The sequence below is a fragment of the Pygoscelis adeliae genome, unplaced genomic scaffold, assembly GCF_000699105.1.
Source record: "Pygoscelis adeliae isolate BGI_AS28 unplaced genomic scaffold, ASM69910v1 Scaffold174, whole genome shotgun sequence".
Lineage (NCBI taxonomy): Eukaryota > Metazoa > Chordata > Aves > Sphenisciformes > Spheniscidae > Pygoscelis > Pygoscelis adeliae.
In genome coordinates this window covers 3,034,939-3,059,175 of record NW_008824676.1, presented here as the reverse complement: position 1 = coordinate 3,059,175, position 24,237 = coordinate 3,034,939, and the positions used below count along the sequence as shown (strand labels likewise).

The window sequence follows — 24,237 nt, the reverse complement described above, 5'->3', positions numbered from 1 at the left end:
TTCTTTATCTTACAGTGAACTTATAGCAACAACAGAAGGTTGATGAGATTGCCATAAACAGAAATAAACTACAAGAGAACATAAGAATGGTCCTACTGGGTCAGATCAAAGGTCCTTCTAGACTCCTGTTCTCTGACAGCTGCCGTAAGTGGATGCTTAGGGAAAAAAGTATACATAAAGGAAGTATAAAGAAATACTTCTTCAGAATACTCTTCCAGACTTCCTGAGCCAGCATATTACAGGGTAGTATAACTTATCAGAAATGCTTTCTTAAGCCTAATCTGCAGTGATAGAGAATGACTTACATCTTCTGCAGATATTACTGAAATGTTTCTAATGTGACAAATCAGTACACAGTTTGATTCAACCAGGCTAGAAAGGAATCAGCTGCTACAGATGAGTTTTCTATGCCTTCTCCCTTTTGGAGACCTCTCAGTTAACAATTAGTTTGCTGTAATTAGCGTGTTGCCTATTACTCACTGAAGCCTTTGCTGGTTTTGTTTGGGTATCTGTACAGATAGGAGCTGTACTTCCCCCAGCCTTTCCCATTATTCGGATGATTACAAGTAATATTCTGCTTGCTATGAAATATCCAACCTTTACATTAGTTAGACTCCAAAAATAATTTTTGTGGTAAAAGAACAAAATGCCAAAGTTGAAACAACTTTTGCTTCTCCCCCTCCCCCAGTATTAATATCATTTATTCAGGAAGCTGGTGGGTTGTCTTTGCAATTTATCAGAACGTGGGGGTTAGCCTTATGGAACATGTCACATCTGCTGGTGGGGTTTACTCAAAGTGATTGGCTAAGAGCCAGGTCTAGAAGCAAAATATCATCTGGCAGGCTGACAAACACTGCTGAGGCCAGTGCCTGGGTAGCCTAGACGGAGTACTCAAAAGTCAAATATCTAGAAGCAGGTATTATAAAAGCAGAAAACATTAGCCAGCAGGTCGTGCCTTGAATTTTTGAAAGAAAACGAAGATCTGCCCACACCAGGTGTCCCTCCTTTTTGCTCAACACTGCCCCCAAGTGAATGACAGCTTGTGTCCATTGGCTATTGGCTCTGACTGCAAATTATGCTTGAAATATGTATCAGTTATGAACAAAAAATCCAACCAGACACTTCAGTCCCAGGTCATTCTTTGTGTGACCATTTTACCAGTACATCCAAGTCCACCCTTCATCAGCTCAACTGTTAAATACAGTTTCTCCTCAACTTTAACATGATTTTTTTCACGTGTTTTGGGGGAAGAAATAATTTTTTAAGCATCAAATTTGTGCAGGATCTACTGTATTCTAATGCCTAGCAACACATAGATACAATAACAGCAAGTACATTGAAGAATTTTGGAAGCTTTGTTCATTGCTCAGGCAGAAGTAACAGAATGCCAGAAAAGGGCAGTGGACATCTGAGAGGGATCCAAAACAAGGACGATTTTTTGGTTTCTACTTTTACTGTGGGCGAATATTTCCATATTTGCAACAACTGATTGTTGAGTGCTGCATCCATCACTGCAATTAAGAACTTGTGAATAAGAAAAGAATGATGGATGGAAAAGATGATGAATTTGGCCGTGATTCTTTCAAGAAATAGCTTATGCTGTTTTTTATTAGTATGTTAGCTACCTATCTGAATTTCAGATTGTATGGGATAGGTACGGACTTGTAGCCTACCGCAGCAGGCATTTGGGCTAATAGAAAATAAACAAACAAGACTATGTAAGCTGACAAATAGGGATGGAGGGGATAGGGAGAAATACACCGGCAGAAGACAGAAAATGAAGGCTTTAGATGACATCGTCTGGAAGATAATTCAGATGTTTAACTTGCCTTGAATTTTAAAAGCAAGCATCTTGTGTTCACCAGTGTAACTGATTTCTCTCCTAGAGCCATAATCCTCACAAAGATTTTGTGAAGAAAAAGTGAGTATTTGAAAGTACCTATTAAGTTCTTCAGGGAAGATACAAAATAACTGTGCTTTGTATTCTTAATTACCTCCAATATAGTGTTATTAGACAGGAACATTCTTTAGGGTAAATTTAAGCAAAATTATTATTTGTGTAGAAATTATTATTTTTCCAAAAGTCTAGCCTTACTCTGCAGCTTATGGAGGAGCACTTTGTACAGAATATAGCTGGTAATGACCTCAATGGCCACATTTGATTGAGGAGTATAAGATTTACTGACTTGCAGTAAGATATGTTATCCATGCATGCCTACATGGACAGCAGCAGACCAAGATGAGTGTTGGTTTGTATTTCATTTCTTTTTCAAAGAGGAGTTCTTGTATTTTCCACTTCTAAATGCTACTATGACAAATAGATGCTCTCTTGCCAAAAATCTCCAGGTGGTGAGTGATGGACACCAGAAAATGGATTTGCCAGTCTAAGAAATAAACTCCTTGAGAACTCACCTGTTCTATCACTGATCAGCAGTAAAACTAGTTATCATTTATATTGGAGAGACTTTTACCAGAACATTAAAAATTCTTTTAAGAATGAGGAAATATGGTCCTTTTATTAACATCGCACCTATAATCTTGAGTGCATCACTGAACAAAATCAGGACATTAACTGCACTTCACTCATATTTGTATTTCTTTTCCTAGCACTTCTGTTTCTGTTCTCCATGTGCAGGTATTATATCTTCTTCTTGTAAGAATTTGGCATATATTAATTCTGAAAAAGTGAATAATTATGAAAAGACAGCAACATTCTTTGCCCCTCAGGTAATTTATCAACCACCACATATGTGTCCATACTTTAAACCTGTCAAGCAGATCAAAGCAATATTCTTTGCAATAATAGACTATACTTTATGAAGAAGTCGGCACAATAGGTCTACTGTACATCAAAGATGAATTTATAAAAGAGTATAAAGCTAGGGCTTATAATAAGTAAAAACACAGCACTGGAGACCTGGCATGAAACTCTTTACAGAATATTAAAACGCTTAAAGAAAAAAAAAAAAGATTTACCCATAAATCATCACTTCTTTATTATTTTTGTCTACACTAATCTTTACAACATTGCCCTATAAACCACCAAATATATTCCATTTGGAAATCACACCTTTAAAGTTTAAACAAGGGGTTGCTACTTTGATGACTGTCTATATTTATGTAACCAAAGCGTAAAACAGAGAACCATGATGTATTTTATTTCTGAGGCAGGAGACAATTATTTAATCCTTCTATTTACCAAGAACTTCCAGTGAAATCAAGCTTCCTAACTAAGATTAATGATGTTTATAGTTGCTCAACAATCCTTGGGATTTATCTAGTCAAATATTTGGAAGAGAGTGAAGTTTTTTCACATCTTAAATGCTACTTTTTTTCCCGATTTTCCCATTCTTCTCCTTCAATACACGTGAAAAACATTTTTCCAATGAGATTCAAAGCCAGTATATATCCAGTGTATTTTCTCTTTAGTGTTCCATTTTAAAGCTATTTTAAATAGCTTTAAAATATAGTTAGCTATTTCAAATATGGTTTCCAGACAAAAGGGAAATGAGGTAACGCAGACTGCCACTCCGACGCTTGGGCATTAACAACAATTACTGAATTTCTAAGTCATAGATTGTCATTTCTAAACAAGAAATAAGATGCACTTTTTTAATTGGAAAAGAATTACTTACTGGAAAAGTTTATGAATGTCTATAGTAGATTCTCTATCACTGAATTATTTTATTATTTTTAGAAAAATTATTTATGGAACAGACAATCATTTAAAAATCTCTCTAATTGAAAATCTCTCATCTAAAGATGAATTAATTGAAGGAAAACGTACAGTCTGAGGTAATTCCAATCACAGTGATGTCCACTGTCACTGTAATAGAAGATTCTATAAAACTCTGAATTATCAAAAAACCCTAACAATAGAAAAGCTAGCACACCTGTCAGCTTTGCTTCCAATGTTAGACAACTTTCCAAAGGACATCCTCTTTATTTGCCCAAATCAGTTTTAATGCCATTTCTTTCAGCCTTAACACTAACTACTTGTCTCATTCAGGCTAATCATATGGCTTATTTGTCTGAATTTGCACCCCTATTTTCCAATTAATACTTTTCATTTTGGCAATTTATCTGTTTTCATTAAAGTTTGTTAAATCTCCTAATTTACCTGAGTTCATAAATCAGTAAAAATTCCAGTTGTTAGTTCTACCTTAAATAGTGACTAAAATCAAACAAATCCAGTGTCAATACCAGTCCTTCAAAGCCCACTTGATGCCTCCAACAGAAGCCATGTGCACTGATGATTAGATAATCCCTTAATGAAGTCAGACTCATTGAGATTGATGAAACAGCGTCATTCAATGCAGCCATGCTTGGAAAAAATTAAGAGCAAGTGGATCAGCTTAAATTATTGAATTAATTATTGGTTATTTATTGAATAGGCACCTGCTATGATCTAGTATCATTCTAACCTGCAATGCTAAACTGTTGAAAAGAGAAAGTTAAGAACAGCTCTTGGCACTTGGAAGATTACAGTAGGCTAAATCAGTAAGTTAAATAGAACTCTAACAATCCTTATTATTCTGTTTATACAGTCATAATAAAATATTCCACAAATTCAGCAATACCAAAACTTCAACTCTTCTAACTTCACTAACAGAACAACTCCACTTAAAACTACATTTTAATCTTATGTTCAAGGCACATGTACAGAATGCTATTTTTACCTGTAATGTTCTGATAAAAACTAACAGTGCCAGCATTATGTCTTCTAGCCTTACTAAATAATTTTTTTTATGTCAGTAGAATCAGAGATTAATCCATCTAGTTGAATTCATATTGAGAAGAAAAAACATTTTCTGAGAAGTCATAGTCTTACTAACTGAATAATTGCAGTTTACTGGATTAAGGTATGTCTGTGGGTTTTGAGACCCATATACAGATCGTTCCCAATTATAAACATAATTAAAGGAAAACTCAGACATACTATAAAAGATATTATAATTCTAATTACTGAGAGAAGCTGGCAGCAGAGAGCCTACTTTTATCTAAATACTTACAGACAGAGATAGAGTTTTATTTCCTTCACTATCAAATGTTATCTGTAACCTTTCATTAATTATACTTACTTTTAAAACTCTGCAAATGTCTTTGCAAAAAGCACATAATAAGCTCCTGAGTACTATTAAATCAAAACGTGCTAAATTGTTGTCTAGCTTTGTCAGATAATCCAGTGCTAAGAAAGAACTGGGAGAGCTCTTCCCTTTTAAGCCTGAAGAGCAAAATTATAAATTCAGCTTTCAAGACTGCCTTGAAGAACTGATTGCAACAGATTCCTAGTAATAACAAAAGCAAATAAATTTTAAGACATAGAAATATTTTAATACTGGCCTCATTTGAGGGTCAATATTCATTTTTATACATTGTAAAAACAGAGGTGAAATTGAAAAGGAATCCAAGAGATCCTCTCTAGCAGATATCAAGTAGTACCCATGTTTTTAAAAACAGGAAAAAATGGTATGGTCACTTATGCTAGGAAAGTTTTGCTGGCTATAATAAAAAATAATTTCAGGATGTGATGTATGCTCTATTTCCATATTTCAGAGAGTCTTCAAAAAACAGGGCCTACATTTTTCAGGTTTGTGAAGTTATTGGTAGGAACATAAGGTTATTAGGCACAGAAAGACTTAAAATTTTCTGTTTGCATGCTTTTTAAGGGGAGAAAATGAATTTGTTGGTACTACTTTGCACCAAAGAGGATCTGCATTAGAGATATCATTAATACAGCAATTTACATTACTAGAATATAATTGTCCCAATTGGAGCGGTAATACAGCTGACTTCTCTTCCCATTTACTCCAAGTACCAGTGCACTTTATCAAGAGTAAGATAAACCTCAGATAATCTACACTAGTAGCTTCTAGTCATGTTTTCAAACACTGAGAGATTATAGAAATATCTAAAGACAGGCATACTCTAAATTACAGATGTATACTGACTCTCACAAAAGATTGTAAAGTACTTGGAACATGTACAAGGCATGTTTTATACGTTACCTAGCACATATCACCAAGGATTAAAACATGGTTAATTTATATCCAGAGTGAGATCCAGACAGAAACTCTTAAAAGTATTTTGTGCTGAAAACTTATCCATTGTAATACTGCTGATTTGTACTCATTTGCTACAAGTCAACAAGAATACAGGGAAAAGGCAACCATTACATTCTTCCCCTTCTCTTTAGAGAAAGAACATCACTGCTCACAGCCAGACATGTAATGACATTCCCATAAGTTATTTATTCCTATAAATAATGAGCTGCACACGTGCTTTTTTTGTGTTGGACTGAATGCTAAGTGGATTATTGCCTTTCCAACACTTGAACCTAAAATTCTTAATTTTATTTGAAGCCCAGATTTAGACCATCATGCTGCCACAGGAGGCTGGGGGAGGAAAGGCACAAATACAAATTTCTTATTTGTCTAAAATCTTAAAAAACCCACCACAATTGCTTCCCTGACTCCAAAGGTCAAATGTTTATTAACACATCAAAACAGGCAGCTGCAAACTCAGGGTATTTCCAGTCTTAATTACTTGATTGTTTAAAACCCCATCCATAAATTTATCATAATCAAGTATGGATTATTATTATAATTTATAATCTGAAAATTTACACTTCAAATTCATATATGTACATACAGTCCTGGGCTAAAGGCAGGGATCCAAAAAAATCTATTTACTATAACCATGATATTTTAAAAAGATAAATTTCTTGTATCCCAGTAGATTACTGCTACATTTTTACTACTAGTACATTTATACAAAATTTAATTATATAGGTTTAAGATTTTTCAATTTGACTTAGAAACAGAAATGACTTTGTTTTTCAATGCCATGCCCACTACTAAATGAACGCACACACTTGGAGAACCCTACATTTCTCTATAAAACATTAATTATGTTGGCTGAACAGCAGGGATGAGTGTGCATTTATGCAAAATTTATATAAGAACATCAGCTCTATTTTCAGTGTGTGAGACACATGTGTAATATCCATGGTACCTAATGCAAAACATCAAAAGAAAAAATGTTTTCCTTCCAGTGACTGGTGTCAAGCAGGTCATATCCCTTTACGGTACTAAACATCTGTTGGGCGTGAATTAATTTCAGTGGCATAGGTTTTCTTAATGAGCAATGTGCCAAAATTGTGATACAATGTGGATAGCCACCTGCTTTCAATCTGCTTAAATCCAGTCCCTTGGAAAACTTTCCATCCCTTTTCTCAGTATATCCTCATTTACACATTAAAAAAGGCAAATGAAATATTATTTATATAACAGCGAGAATTCAACTTAGAATAATATGGACAGGAATATTCAGGAATGTCACAGCTTTGTCACTGCATTTTTTTTTTAAAAATATGCCTAACTTGCTTGCATAAAGGATATCTCTTTTTTTTTTTTCCATTAAAAATAAAGAACAAACAAGCTCTTCAACTCCTGCTGTTGAAGAGCCTCAAATGGCTGTTCAACTCAGCCATTAAAAGATTGCTTTCTTTCCAACAAAACAGGTTAAATACTTAAGAAAAAGCTCTCTAGGCATGAGCCCCAGTCAGGTGCAACAGAGAGAGGAGGTGCTGAGAAACCTGATGGTTCTCTGAAGTTCGTTCACAGCTGAGGCCTCAAGGACTAATGAATATATCAGCAGTAGGCTGTCTTTACACAGCCTACTAAGTAATTACAAGATAATTGTAATTGTGAGAATTATTATTACAAGGTAATTCATTGACTATTGATAATTTCTTACTGTTTATCCAAGGTAAAATAAACTAGATAAAGCATAGAATGCAAATCCATGTTTCTAAGTTACAGTGAAAATATTTCAAATTTAACTCAAAACTGCAAAGTTTGTAACTAACAAAAAAATAATGAGTAAATCTTAAAAAAAAAAAAAAGAAAAGAAAAGAAAAAAGGAAAACCAACCCCAAAACCAAACACCCCTGAAAATTCATCACGGAAATAGGAATGGCTGTATCATCGTTAAGAAGATTGATTTCAGAGGGGAGAGGAAAAGAGGAGGAATAGCCATATTGTCAGCTGACTGAGCTGAACTTCAACTGAAATTTTAAAATGTTGGGGTGGTTTATCTGAAGTTCTGACTGTTTTGGACAGCAATTTAAGAGCAAGACACGTGAAAAATCAGAACTGTATCAGGGAACAAGCTCACTACAGATAAGCGTGTGTCTGATTTCACTCCTGCTCCCCATTTTGATGTGTTTTCTCATCAGGCTTGGAATACTGTATACAGAGAGTACGTTGTAAGATTGTGGCTTTAGGTAATTGAGAGAAAAGTCTGTTCTGCAGATAAAAGATTCCTACTGTTGATAAGCAATGTGCTAGCTGAGAACAAGAGCTCAATTCAGTGTGTGTGCCTAGTCAGCTAAGTTTCCGTGGGATAAGGAAGAAGGTCCTCACCTAGATAAGTAACTGATAAATTAGTCTAGATGAATCAACTAAGAGTAAGAGTACAAGGCCAATTTAATGATTTGTGGTTATCAGTGTACTCTCATAGTGATCTATGCTGGGGCTGATCACATTCAATATATTCATAAATGGAAAAAGGAATGAAGAGCAAGGTGAGAATTTTTTCTAAGTACATTAACTTATTCAGGGGCCAACTGTGAAGACTGAAGACCCCAGAATGCTGAATGTCAGGGCAATAAAATAGTAGATTAAATACAATATAGGTAAATGTAAAGTGATGCAAATAGGAAAAAAAAAACCCACATAAAAGGAATATAAAAAGATGGCCTCCAAGTCGACTACTGTCATCTAAAACCAAGTTCTTAACCTTATTACACACAGTTCTATGAAAGGGTCAGGGCGAAGGACGGCGAAGGACCAGTAGCAGACAAAACCCCAATTCTCTTATCAACAATAACAGGAAAGGGAGATGGAACAAAAGGGAGAACATCACTGTGCCAACATATAAATCCATGTGTGCCTGTCTATCTTGAATACTGGGTGCAATTCTTGTCTGGGGGTGCTATTCTGGTCTGGACCATGCCCTACTTATTCCTCAAAAATGCACACTGTCAAACTGAAAAAGAGCCAGAACAGGTTAACAAAAATAACTAATGGAATGGAACAGCTTGTAGGGAACAATCCTAGTTGGAAAAAAACACTAGGACTAAGAAAAGAGACACTGAAAACAGGGTATGATCCAAGCATGTAGGATAAAATGGCCCAGAGATGGTGACTAAGAAATATTTTTTTTTTCCTAAGAACTTGAAAGCTAAGTAAAAAGAAAATAAACATAAAAAAGGGGGGAGGGGTGGGGTGTTGTTCCCACTGTGTATAGTTAGCTGTGGAACTCCTTCCCACAGGTTATTGCAGATGATGAAAGTTTAGATGAATTTCAAAGGCAACTGGACAAATCCATGAAAAAAAACCACCACTGAAGATTATCAAGTACATAGACATCACCACTATCTCTGCAGTGCTTGAGCTGCAAATACTACATTATAGCTGGAAAAATATTGTAGGGATGCATAATTAATGTATCTGTTCTTATACTGTTTCCAACTCATATGCTAATATAGGGCTAAATAGATGAGCCTCAGTTTAAGCCACTAGGGCCATTTCTATATCATGTGCCTCACATATCAACCATATTCCTCTAGTCATGTCAATCATATTTATCTGGTAACGGGTCTGAAATCTTTGTATTAATTCCTTTCTACATTCTGTGCAGTAAGCTTGAAAATACTGAAGAATTTGTCACAGGAAGTACTTGTGAAAATTTAGGGTATTTACAAAAACAAAAAGACCAAGCTAGAAATTTATACTGGTGCTTTCTAGACTTAACAAAAGAAGCAAACAAAACCCCCCAGGATAATATGGTACAAAAGGAATAAGAATGCTATCCCTTCCAAAAGATGATCCAGGGAAAACCCAACAGATTTTGAACAAAAGCAAATCTGCCAGTGAAACTATCAAGCACAAAAGAAAATCTTCAGTTCTGTTTCTTTACTATAGCCTTTTAAGTTAAGAAAAAAACCCTGCAGAAGGCATCACGATATTCTGAAGAATTTTTCTTCCTGTGTGAGAAACAGGACAAGTCTTCAAATAATTTCAGAAGACACAAAGCCGCATTTATGCTTGCTTTTATTATTTAATTTCTAAAACAGCAACTCTGCACAACGAAAAAAAATGGAGAACTGCATATGAGTATCATGAGCGAGTCAGGTCAAGACTACTGGAAGTTAAGACACTTATGTGTGGATTTCTGGAACAAAGTAGACTGTAGGAAACCAAGAAGAAAGAGTGGAGTCAGGAGACTGGGAGACGGAAAGAATGTTATATTAGTTTATGACTTAAGGGTGGGGGGTTTTCTGTGGGATACTGGGCAGAATACATACATAGATCAAAGAGCATCCCCATCTCTGGCTTTCTAAATGATGTAGTTCATCCCTGCTCTCTTAAAATATGTTTTTTGTTTTGTTAAAAAGTATAAATATTTAACTTGCTTGAAAACACTGGTTTCAAAAATAGTCATGTGTTATTCTTTATACATGGTTGTTTTTCAGGTAGACTTAATACGATGATTACTTGATATTAATGAATAACAAAACTAATTACTGTTGGTAAATCCACATGCCCCAGACAGTCTTAATACACTGAAGTTCCTCTTCATCTAATAAAAAGAGATTTACCTGCTTAATGATTTTTAGGCTTCAGAGAATGCAATTCACTTATTTTTGCCATTTTATCTAAGTGTGGCTTATTTTTTGAAATCCAGGGCAGATTAATAGAATTTACTGAACTCAAAATCACATAAATTAGAAATTGATAGGGGGCTGTTATGATCAGTTAGAGATTATAACATTAGAACCAGTTCAATCATGAAACCACAGCAGGTAGTCTTCTCCTGATATGAAAAATCAGTGAAATGATCCCAGCTCAACATCTTTTTGTCATGTCCCTTGGTGGTGTTCTACACCCAATAAGATTTTTCCTAACATCCAAGCTTGAATAATGTTTCCTTTCATTTTTAATTACATAACTTCTTGTATATCTCTATAATTCTTTACACAACTCTACATGATTCTACTTCAGCCTTGGTGTTTGCACTTCTCAAATATTTGTGGCTTCACAGCTCCAAAACATTCATCTTGCAGCCAAGGTGCATGCATTTGACTCTTATGATCCACCCCTCACACCCCATAAATCATACCCAGAATCCCCAAATATTTTGTTGTCTTTTTTTGGAATACTTGTTAGCTTCAAAGGGCTGCTTGCTGGAAGAGCTGTAATCAGCCCACATAGCTGGCACCCTTGAGTGCTCACCTTGCTGGAGAAAGAATCAGCAGGGAGGCCTACAGAAAGAGTGCTAAGGAGAAGCAGAAAAAGAGACAAGCTTTATATATTCATAGTTTTTACTCGGACAGTTACCACAAGCAGTAGAAACTATTGGCTCTGAAAAAATGCAAAGCATTGCTAAGTATCAAAAAAGATGAACGCAGCTAAGTGACAAAGCTAAGATGAACAAAGCAAAGCTTCTGGCTGACATGCTTTGCCCTTCCTCAGAATCCACAAAGCAGGTATTTATCAGATTGCCTGATTACCTTCTATGATAAAATGGCTGGATGTGTGGTCAAGCGGTGGATGTCATTTACCTCAACTTTGGCAAGGCTTTTAACACTTCCACAATATCCTTGTATCCAAGTTTGGACATTACAGTCTGGATGGGTGAACTACCAGATGGATAAAAAACTAGTTGAATGATTGAGCTCAGAGGGTACTGATTAATGGGAAGCAGTGAATATGTGCAAGGGCAGGGCTGCTATCCACAGGGACCTAGACAGGGTAGATGAATGAGCCAAATAGGAACCTTAGGGTGTTAAATGAGGAGAAATGTGAAGTCCTGTACCTGGGAAGGAAAAACCTCAGCAATGATACAAGCTGGTTGCAGAACAGTCCTGGTGGACATGAGCCAGTGATGCGTCTGGGCAGCAAACGTGGCCAGCAACATCTTGGACTGTATTGGTGGGAGCATGATCAGTAGATTGAGGGAAGTGATTATTGCCCTTTACTCAGCACTCGTGAGATCACATCTGGAATACTGTGTCCAGTTTTGGTCCCCACAGTACAAGAAAAACATCAACTGAGTTCAACAGAGGGCAACCAAGATGGTTGCAAAATCAAGACAGCAATATCAGAAGATGACAAAAAGTTTAATCAGATGGCATCCATGGGCATGTATACAACTACCTGATTGCAGTCCATAGAGAAGATGGTGCCAGACTCTTCTCAGAGACGCCCGGTGATAGGATGAGAAGCAATGGACACAAGTGCGAACACAAGAAACTCCAATTAGATATTAGGATTTTTAAGGGTTTTTTTAACCATTTGGGTGGTCAACTAGGCTGCCCAGAGAGGTTGTGTGATTTCTATCTTTGGCGGTATTGAATTGAAGCCCTAGAGCAATCCGATCTAATTAGGCCTGCTGTGAGCCACGGCCTGGACTATGTGAACTTGGTAGGTCCCTTGCAACCTAAATTATTCCATGATTCTATCCTACCTTAACCTTTGTATGCTAAAAAGCAAATCAACTGTAACTATACATGTATGCATAACTGTGTTTGAACAGACACTAACAGGAAACAAATACAACGAGATGAATATACAATTCATCACTACTGACTTTTCCTTTAATAAGACCTCATACTGTAAAAATGGCTTCCTGAAAACAGGTTAAACACCACATCTTTAAATGTGGTTGAACAGCTTGCCTGCAGGAAAGATACATAATTGAGATTATTATCTTAATTAGTAATAACGGGTGTGCCTAAAGGAAAGCCAAGCAAATACACTCAATGCCTTAAGTCACTGTCATACAAAATTCCATTCATAATTGGAGTTCCAATCTAACTTTCCTTTTGTCTCCCAGCCATGGTGCTCAAAAGTCCCTTCAGACCTTAAATTTGCCTAAAACTTTTCACTAAATCTGAACAATGATTATGTGTATTCTATATGCTGGATTATTTTTTCTTTAAAAAGACTAAATCCCTACTAGCAATGCAGAATTTCCAATCAGCTGGACACCTTCAGAAACAAGAATTTTTTGCAACTTTCAGTAGTCCATGGTCAGATCTGTAAAAATTGAAATGCATTTCTAGGAGTTGTTTCAATATTTCATCTGCAGTGTCTTTAAAGTGGCACCAATGCGTAAAAAAACGTGAAGAATTTACCATTCTTGTTCTCTTCCTACTTTTAGGCAACTCGAATCCTACAGCTTCTGTTACAGAACATTTTTCAGTATTGAAGTACACTTTTTGACTGATACTCAACAAAATCTTTGACAGGAATGTATCTCAATCTTTCCATTAGTCTAGCAGAAAAAAGGACAATCAATAAAACAAATTTCATTTATGGTCAGTTATCTCAAGAAATTCAAGGCATTCCTTTATCCCCTTTCCTATTCAGAGAATGCCTATGTGCACTGTTTTTACATACTTTTGTTTATTGTGTGGTTGCTCATTCATTCATGAGTCCCTGAAGAGATGCATTGTATGTGCATAGGTTCTGAATACCCTTGAAAATAACTGAACAAGTACTTAATGCAAACAGTTCAGTGGTGTAAATTCATGTACAAATACCAAAATAATATTTATTCAAAAACCTGTAAAAATGTCTCTTCTACAAAAAAAATGTTCTATTCCTTTCAACTTAAAAAAAAAAATCACTGCCATGCTATCTTGGGGCAGGTTTGGAAGACAGGTTTCATACATTCTGATTTGGAAATGCGAACTTTCTTGGTTTCTCCATTTCATTTTGTACTTTCCCATGGGGAAAGTTTCTTCTATTTCTTCCTACTCTTCTGTTAATCATGCTTAAGCATCTAATAGAAATATCGATGAAAATCCTCAAATGCTACAAACCATGCTAAATCTGCAAAGCAAATAGGCACTGTGAAAAAAACATCTTAAAGCTATTTTCTGTGAATTGCCTTGCTGAATAAGACTGTGTTGAATGCAAATGCAAGACGAACACTGCAGCAGGAGAAACGAGCACAAGTTCTGTGTATCACTATCACCTGCATACAGCCGAGGTAATGTGCAATACTTTAGGAAAGCCTTTGGAGGATGGGTAACTTCAGGTCAATTTTTCTCTTAAAATATCAGACAGAACATATCCAAATGTGTCTGAGGAACTGGCCAGTGCCACTCCTGGGATTCTCCTTATCATATGTGAAAGGACATGTTGTCTGGGAGAGTCTTTCATGTCTGGAAAATAGTAAATGTCATGCCCATCTTCAAAAAGAGCAAGGAGGAGGATCCAGGGAACCTACTTGATAGTCAGCCTCATTGTAGACCCTGGGAAGGTGACAGAACACATTTTCAGAGAAGCCAATCCCAGGCACTTGAAGGACAAAAAAGTTTTTGGGAACAAACAACACATATTTACCAAAAGGCAAATCATGCCTTACCACAATCTGATTGACTCCTATGATGAGATGATTGATTCTGTGAATAGAGTACTGGATGCCGTTTGCTTTGACCTTAGCAAAGTTTGGACAGTCTTCCACAGCAGACTTGTATCCAAACTGTTGGATCCAAGTGGGAACTGAATGGGTGGACTACAAGGTGGGTAAAAACCACACTGGACCACTAAAATCAGAAAGTAATGGCCACTGTTCCAAAGTGTAGCTGAACTCTAGGTACAGAGTGACATTCCTCAAGGTTTGATGATGTTGATGTTGAAGACCTTCGCAATGATACAAAACATACCCAAAGAAAGTTCACAGATGACACCAAACTGGGGGGAGTTGTTGATACACTGAGGGGTAGGGCAGCCATTCAGAGGGACATTGACAAAATGGAGGAATGGTTTAACAGAAACCTCATGAAGGTCAAAGGTAAAAGCAAAGTCCTGCAATTGAGATGGAAAAATCCCAAACCAAATACAGGCTGGAGGCCAGCTGCTACAGAGCAGCTTTGCAGAAAAGAACCCCAGGGTCCTGGTGGACAACAAATTGAACATGTGAGAGCAGCATGCCCCTGTAGTGTTGAAGGCTAAGCACTTACTGGGCAGCTTTAACAACAGCACAGCCAGCAGATCAGAGGTGAGACTATTTCCTTTTATTAGATACTTGTAAGTCCACATCAAGAGGGTTAACAGGTTAAAGCAAAGGATTTATGAGGAGAGGGTGAGAGAGCTAGGTTTGTTCAGATGGGAAAAGAGAAGGCTATGAATGGTGGTGGGGTATCAAATTGCTGTTTCCAGTTACCTAAAGCAGGGTTAAGAAGAAGAAGAAGTCAGACTGTTCTTGGAGATGTATAGTGAAATGTTGAGAGGCAATGGTTAAAAGCTGTATCAAGCAAAATTCTGAATGGATATAAAGACAAAAACTTGCCAGAGCGAGCGTAGTTAAGCACAGGACAATTACCCATACGGGCAGTGCAACCTTCTTCCTTGGAGATAAAGAAAGATTTGACTAAACAATGCGCTGAAAAGCCTGATCTAGCTTTGACATTAGTGTTCTTTTGAGCAAAAGAATAGTCTCCAGAGGTGTCTTCCAACCTAAATTATGTTTTGATCCTCACAGTGAAGTAATTAGCAGGTGTGAAGTATGAATAGCCACGTGCAGGCTCCAGACTTTGTTCATTGAGATGAAAACAGCAGCATACAATGTGTATTATGTTTCTCTCTGCTGACTAAAGGAGAAACATGAGGATAATAATAAATGTGCATATATTAGAGGGTGGGGTGGCTTCATATAGGCACATGAGATTATAGAACACTGAAGAAAGAACTGGACAAAAAGTAACCAACTATTTGATTTTACATTTTCAGTATAGTAAATGAAGATATAGTTCTATGACTTGTTAAAGAGAAGACAAACACCACCTTGAACCAGAAATACTCCCATTACTCATTACAGGAGACCTCAATAATGCAAGGGAGATATCAATGAAGAACAAATAGGTATCTTGGGATGTAGTCAACAAAAAGCTTTCTGAAATTATGTAGTAAATTGCTTTTAAGTTTGAGCAGTCCACATCAGTCATGCAGCACTTCTGCACAACGCCATCTCAAAATTAAAATTCTTGGCACCCATTCAAATCTTCTGATTCTATCCATTCCACTGAAAATGGGAAAACAGTGCTCCACAAATTATTTGTTGAAGATATTCCCATATATACTTATTTATAAAGTTCATCTCCAAAAGAGGTCCTGTGTCTGCAAAGTATCCAAGAAAGATACACTGCATTTCTTTTCTATGTCGTTCATGTTTCAACATGGTAATGAAACAACGCTCTTTATTTCCCTCTATACTTCGGAAGGGATAAAGGAGGAGGGGATGATGTGATGCCTCGATTAGCAGAATACAACTTCTGGGGTTTTGACAGGGTGAGGAGAGAGAAATATAAATAGTTTGGCCGCTCTAAAGCATTCTCCGCTCCCTCCCAGACTCACATGCGTGCTGAATCTGTGAGATTCAGGAAAGGAAGGAGAAAAGTTTCTCAGCTCTCCCATCAGCTAGATTCTTGGAAAGGAAGAGTTGATTGTGTCTTGCTCTTTAACTCTCTCCCTAACTCTTGTTCTTATTTGTGAAGATTTCTCAATGACTCCAACAACCACTCCAGTGGAATTAGTGCCTTGTCACATATTAAATTGTACTGACTTTAAAAGGTGCTGTCAGCCTGACTAGATTCCTGGTTTTGAAGATAAGAAATACATATTTTTTCTTACAGCAAAGTTTTCACTTTCTTTTCTCCTATCTTTTTTTGTATCAGCCCAGAAGTTTAATAATTTAAACTTACAAGTCTCTCAGCTAGTGACTGGCCTTTAATGCAAACTGAGGTATCAACTTCCAGAAATAAAGAAGAATGACAAATTAAAGAGAGAGTTGCTGAACACTGTAAATTTCCTGAAAAAAATGAGAGATTAATTGTTCAGAAGATGAAGGACCCTTCAACGATGTACCCATCACCATTCTTACTGAAGAAGTATGAGAATATTCAGAGGTGAATTGAATCTTAGGGACGTGAGTGAAGATGGTTAATGTGAGTAGTGGTTACTAGGCACAGCAAAAATTTTATAATTTACTGGCTTTAGTGAAGCACACAGTGTAGTATATGAACTCATAAGAAGATGCCAAAGCTTCAATAAAAGTTAAAATTAAATGCCAAACAACCTCAAAAACCTACTTAAAAATTGATTTCTTTCATCGTTTATGTAAGATGATTCTCCTTGTACATAAGATGTTGCAGAACCATCTTAGTCTAATTTACTGCATAATATTCTTTTTAAAATAGCACATCCTATTGTTAGAACAACATTAGAATGCATTTTAAAGCTGACCAAACAAATACTAATAATACAGTTATTTCACTTACCTATATATTATTATCTAAATGATGCAAACACTTGATCAGAGCTACAGTACTCTAAAAAAACCAGCTGCAAACCAGGGAAAAACCTACCTCAGCAGTGCTACTGCAAGGTTCCAGTCCAACCATATTGGCTTGTACCAGCTGCTCAAGAAGTTGTACTTGAGCCACATTGAGAAAGAAATCCAGGTTTGTTGTCACATTCACTTCCAAAGAATGACCACACACCAAAATTTCCTGTGGAGAAATTAAGGGAAAATACCAGATAACAACTACCGGGGAAATAATTTTCAGCTTCTATATAACTGTATTATGATTCTCTGCTGTAGTCAATGCTTCAACATTGTATGTAGCATTAATTAGATCTTTTTAGGAGAAAGTGGTGTCTCAGGCTTCTAAAGAGGGATGCAGCTTATTCTTTGCTTTGCTTTCAACAGCATAACTATTAAGACAAATTTTGCAAGAAAAGCATCTTGTGTGTGAGGTCTTGTTTCTATCTCTTGGTAGTATCAAACAGTGGACTGTCAGATTTTGGTTTTTATTTCCTGGCAATGACTACAATTCTCCTTTCCTTCCAAGAAAAGGATGTAGTTTGTTTGTTTGTTTTTTTTTTTTAAACAAACTCTGCGTGATTTAGAATGAAATCACGTGTTGGAACTCACTGATAACCAACCTAATTGATTTCTCTTTGCCTGTAAACTATTGTCAATACCTTGGTAAAGCTAGCTGGATGGCCACTGTTTTATTGGTGTTGTCTAGCACAAAAAAAGCTCTTCACCATTGTTGCCATGCGATAAAGAGATGAAAACCAGAACCAATGCAGAAGGGTTGCTTAATAAGTAGAAGTACTGCCCCTTCTCATGAGAAGGTTGCACAATGTTCAAGCTCTTCACAATCTAAGCTAGACCTCTCCCTTCATCAGTGAATGTCACCCAGGGAATAGAAAACAAGAAGAATGTATGCACAGAAAACACTGAAATTCTTGAACCTAAGCATTAGTAAAGCTCAGTGATTTTTTTTTAATTGAATAACTTCTATGCATCCTAGCCACCCCCAAGCTTTCTACCTCTTTTTTACATCAAATAATTTTCCACCTGCCCTTGTGATGATGCTTTACACAAAATATGAAGGTGTCCATTTTTTCTTTCTATACCCATTAGCTATTATTTTCCAACAATGTACACCTATTGCACATTGCAATACACACCTAATACCCTTTACACTCCTGTACCAGTTTTGTTCTTCCCAGGAGGTAGCTGTTATGAGAAATACTCCTTGTGAGCCGACAAAAACTTTCTGATATTTCCCCTACATAAAATATTTTAAATTCTTGAGCTACAAGCTAATGCCAAAAAAGGAGTCAATACCTTTTGTGTATAACATTCTTCACAGACTAATTAACAAGCTGACCCACAGACTGGTAAAAGTGATTGTTAAATCTGGAATACCTTGAAGTACCCACAGTAATGGCTGGAGAGCGGATGCTTTGTGGAAATTTGTGGGCTTGAAAATCTGGCTAAAAAAAACTTGGCTCAACTTTCTTCTTACAGATAATGTATAGGTTGCATTTTCAGGCTCCTTTATGAGAAGCCTGGAATACAATGTTTTGTAATGTTTTACTATAGCACCTCTTCTCAACACCTTTCCATCACAAATTTTTAAAAATATTGCTGGAAATCATTAAAGGATTCCCATTTTCTGAATTGCAAACAGGCTTATCTACTTCTGGACAGGCTGCCTTTAATATCGAATGCTATACACAAATTGTTTCTCCAGCAGAGAAAGAACATTTCAGCTAGTGATTACAACTTTTTTCTTTTTTCCTTCAGTTGGCGATCTCTGTATTTGAAAACACCTGGACACTTAAAATGGTGGAACAGTAAAATATTAAGATTATCCATATATTAAAAGTTATGCTATTTCCGTTCACATTTTGTACTAACCTCTGGGTGTAAATTCTCTGCAGCATCAATTTTTGTAAAAATAATTGCAGGAGCTGCAGTTATTCGAACCGTGAAATCTGTTAAAATTGGAGTTAAAATTGCTCTCCTCTCCTGATGCCGCCTTATGCTAAAAAAGAAAAAAAAAAAAGGAAAAAAAGGAAAAGATTAAATCACATTATAAATTGTTGAGGGGCAAACACTCGTATTCTTCTTTACATCCAGCATGTAGCACAAACCTGCTTCAATACCAGTTTGGCATTTGATTGCTACCTCAATAAGCATTAAATATCATCATTATAAATCATGTTAATTACGATCCTAAAGGCAGACTTCTACCTTCATTTCACAGAAAAAGTATGTCTAAATATTTGACTCTTCAACCCATCTCCAGGTAGACCAGTTTGGCATTTGACATTGCTTCTTCTACTGTTTAACCAACTATAAAAAATTATTTGAACAAAGATACAAACTTTATTATCAGTATTTTTCAAAGTTGCCTGCGGATGCCCTTCACTTTATGAGTAGCTGTCCTGAAGACTGCATAATATTTGAATCCATGCATTAAAACTCTGTGGTGAAAAAAAATCTGCACACAACAACATAACTGACAAAAAAATCAAAGGCATGAAAAATTAAGCTAGCAAACCCCATGAAACTCTAGGGCTCGCACATTAAATTTATAATAACTATTGCCCAAGATGTTTACAACGCCTTGAAAATGGAGGGATGTCAGTCTTCCTCCACTGCTTCTGTCATTGGTTGCTCTTAGTTGGTACCTTTTCATATAAATATCAACGTCCGCTTGCCAAGAATATTTGTGCCATTAAGCTTGATAATTACATTTGTTTTCCAGCTGGGTGTTTGTTTTTTTTTCCCTTTAACCAAATACTAAGCCTAGAGGCACAACCCTGTTATAGATGGATCACTAATAGCTTATGACAACACATTCCAAATAGCCAGAATCTTCTGGGTCAGGTCAAATAAACTATTGCCACAAAATGCCATATGAGAGCCTCTGATCAGGGGGGGGAAAAAAAAAATGTAATGAGATCAAGATGGTGCTCAGCCCCTAAAAGAGGATACAGTTCAAATTCCTGTGAGAACCCTTCCATCAAGATAGTTTTTTGATAATTCTTTTTACCTATCATCATTTATAGAAATGCTAAATACCTGCATTTCATCAAGGAGAACTCTAAAAATCATCAAAAAGTTATTGGTCCAAGGTAAGTTTTCCTATACTTACAAAATAGAAAATTATCAACTGTGAAACAGTGCAAGTATGCACTAAATTATGCAACTATCTATCGCGATATAAAAGAAAAGACTGAACTACACTGCCATATAGAAAAGAAGAATAGATCTATGCAGGACTCTTCAGATATATTTGTATGTCGGTCAGGTATCCCTGTATTACCTTTAATCTCGCCATCTCCAGTAATTGAGACACAGCAGTTCGGACATCAGCATAAATCACAGAAGTGAGCCAGACACATGAACAATGCAATTAGACAATTAGTCCTTACCATCAGCTAGAGTTATTCATGCTAATGTCATTAAACAATATGGTTATATGCCTGTCTATGCAGAAACCTCTGGACTGCGTGTGGAACAGGTAATTAAATCTCTTGATTAAGAACAGGTATCGATATACATAGTCTAGTAAAGGTAATCGTTCTGAAATGGATTCTGTTGAAAAGTACACAATCTCAAATGCTGATGGTTTGTAAGCCAAGAGTTAGGCCAAAAAGAAATTAAACAGATATCATAACTTGACTGTAATTCAGTCAAGTTGCAAAGATTCAAAATCCATAGATGAAAATTTACTACTTAGACTATTTCGATATTGATGCTTCAAATTCTACTAACAATTTGCTTAAGTGTCCTCAAAACATGTAGAAAGCATGGCGATCTATAAGGGAATATAAACTGTCAGATGCGGGTAGGCCTTAAAGCTTTTAACTTCTGTATACCATTATCCTAAATAAATTTAACAGCAGATGCTACAGAGCTAGTATTTACTGAGCACAAGTCTAATATACTTTTGTTTCAAATGACCTTCACAAACACTGCTGAGCAGGCTGCACGCTACTGTAAGTAGTATGCAGCATGCTTAAGAGCAAGGCAATCAGTGAGTGTCACAAAACTACCACTTTACCTTAAAAGCTTTAAAATTTTCATCAGCTGTAGCTCTGCTGGTCTGTAATGATGGTTTTTAAAGCAAGATTAGTCTAATTAGATCCCCAAATTAGAAAGCAGACCCATTAGTAGTTAGCATACATCTTCAACTGAGAAAGTGGTCTTAGATTTTGCCAGTTCTACAAATGCTTCTCTCCCTGCCATCACCTTCCTTTTAAATTTAAACCAGACGGCTTTCTACCCAATTCCTATTTCCCCTTCACAAAAGGATGAGAAAGAAATGCCTTTGTTTTTGAGGAAAATGAAAGAGCTAAGTAGTAGAACAATCCTATGAAAGAACACACAGCTATACATTAGAAAACTTCCACTTGAAGGGGCATAAAACTGCTGGTAAGTATGATTTCAATATATGAAACAGAGCTATAAAAGCAAGTTATTTGTTGAACTCCAAACCCAGAACTGGTTCTCTTCAATCATTGTTCAAATTATTTTTCAGCTTATACATATTCCCATTTCTTAATTTTCAAATGTTATTCTAGTAGATACCCAGTACACTGCATCTTAAAGGACTTTTTTGGTAATACAGATTGATTGCTGATTTTTTAAATTTTATTTTAAAATCATCCTTATGTGGTAGCCCTGTCCTGCTCTACTGACTACTTTCCACATTTTTAGTTGGTGAATTTGAAGCTCAGCCAAATCAAGTATCAGCAAAATAATTGTAAGTACAAACAGAAGGCAAACAGAGCACAGTAAATAACGAAGGGAGAGGATATGAGAAAGAGCACAAAAGGAACAAAGAAACAAATTCCACTTTGAATTATTAAGTCTTCCACACTGCACCTAAGTGCACCGTTAACTTAACACAGGTGTACGCCACATGAGCTTATGAAAAAACTTGATTGTGAAGAGTGTAATGATGGCTCTATGTCTGCAGCACATTCATTCCATGGTTCATTTATGCATCTGTTATGTATTTGTCTTGGAAAAAAAAGGAAAAGCTAGTACTTTTAGAGATGTTAAAGCAGTTGATCATCTACACTTAAAAGTACAGCACATTTGAAAGACCATATGCTAACACAAAGCAAAAAGGCAGCAAAGCATTTGTGATAAGGCCTGGAGGTGCCTTTTACTCAGTGCTGAATTTGGGCTATATCTGCACGGTAACATGAACTCTGGTTACAGACCACAGATCCATATTGTAAAAGCACAGGACAAAAAACAGTCTCTGTCCTCAAAGGCTTACAATTTAAGTATAAGAAAAAACACACCTGCAGACAGGGAAGTAAAAGGGAACAACTAACAGCACCATAGGTAATAATATCCGTACAGTGGCAACCTGAAAGCTGTCTTACTAGTTTTTATATTACAGTGTAACAGAAACAAATTTTTTTGGAAGGATTTGGAAGAAGACATTGCAATAACTTTGTGAATGTTCACAGGAGATGCCTTTATAACATACAGGTTATAAAGGAGCGAGCAAGAAAGTGCTTCTTCAAAAACTAAATGCGGCGGCCCTGGTAACTGGTACGATGAGGTCTGATGAGCAGTAAGTGTAGATGTGTCAAAGTAAATGAAAGAAGACGCATAATAGGAAATGGATAGACACAGAAGTCTAGAAGTACCTTGAAAGCAAAGACATAGCTAATGATTAATATGACAAAAAATGTTGTGGGAAGAAAAGAGAAAAAAATGTGAAGAACACAATTTTGTAATCAAAGCAACAACATTTAATTACATCAAATCAAATCATCAGTATTTGATTACACCCACTCAGAAGCACGTTGAATTTATATAAGGACGAAGGACTGCCAAAGAGATGATGTTGCACTAATCAAGGAGGTGCGATGATGCGAGACTGGATAAGCTGTGAAAATGCACAAGAAGGACTATAACTTGGCTGCCTTATGTGGAAAAAACTAATCGAAACAAACAGAAAATACTGGCCAGTAAGAGCTAAACATAACCTAGATGTGAAACTTGGAAATGTTTGCCTTATTCTTAATTATAATTTTTTTCTTAATAATACCTTACTGAATGTAGAGTTTGAGCCCTTACATACTGAAAAAATACGTAGGTCAGGGAGAAACTCATATACATTCCATACATGAATGACAATCAAGAGCTCGTTTATGCCATGTAAGTTTACTATCTACAGAGAGATGAATCCTCACAAAGAATTCTGCGACTTGAAAAAGCAAAAAACCAAGTATTAGCATGGATTAGGCCACATAATCAAATAGTGTTCTCTAGTAGTGTGAGGCACGCAAAACCAAAGATATTATGTTGGTTAGCATGCTAACTTAGGACTTATGAAAGATTTTTCTCTTGCAGGTTTCCCATGTAGTTGTATAAATCAGTTAATCCTTGATCCACAAATGTATTAGAATATCTAACTGCTAATGACATCATCATGCCTCAGACCTCCATCTCCCGGGGGCAGAACAGTTCACATCCTTTCAGCTCTCTGAGGTGTTGCAAAGACACATCGCATGACAGTGAAATAGCATAGCAAGATTTTGAGGACTATCTAATGACCAAAATTAGACAATGAACAAACGTACACCATATAGCTGTACAGAATGACTACTGTTATATACTTATGCCTCAGTAAAGCTAACTTTCATCTTACTAAGAATGCTGTGCAACATTTCTTTGCTGTGGATTAATAAAGAAAATAACATACTCCATCTTATTGAGTAAGGCTTTGTACAGTGTGATTACAAGCATGACTTCAGGTACAATAAACACAGCAACTGAAATACAGGACTGGATACAAATGTACTGCATTTTATTCCAAAAGATTCA

General features: G+C 36.3%; 1 protein-coding gene across 1 annotated transcript in view; it reads right to left on the bottom strand.

The window, feature by feature from the left end:
* The window catches only part of LOC103916173 (vacuolar protein sorting-associated protein 13B-like), a 197,895-nt gene that overhangs the window by 139,805 nt on the left and 33,853 nt on the right, over nt 1-24,237 (bottom strand). The window contains 2 exon segments of the mRNA XM_009323125.1: nt 17,444-17,587; nt 19,294-19,420. Coding sequence (XP_009321400.1) covers nt 17,444-17,587; nt 19,294-19,420 — 271 coding nt within the window.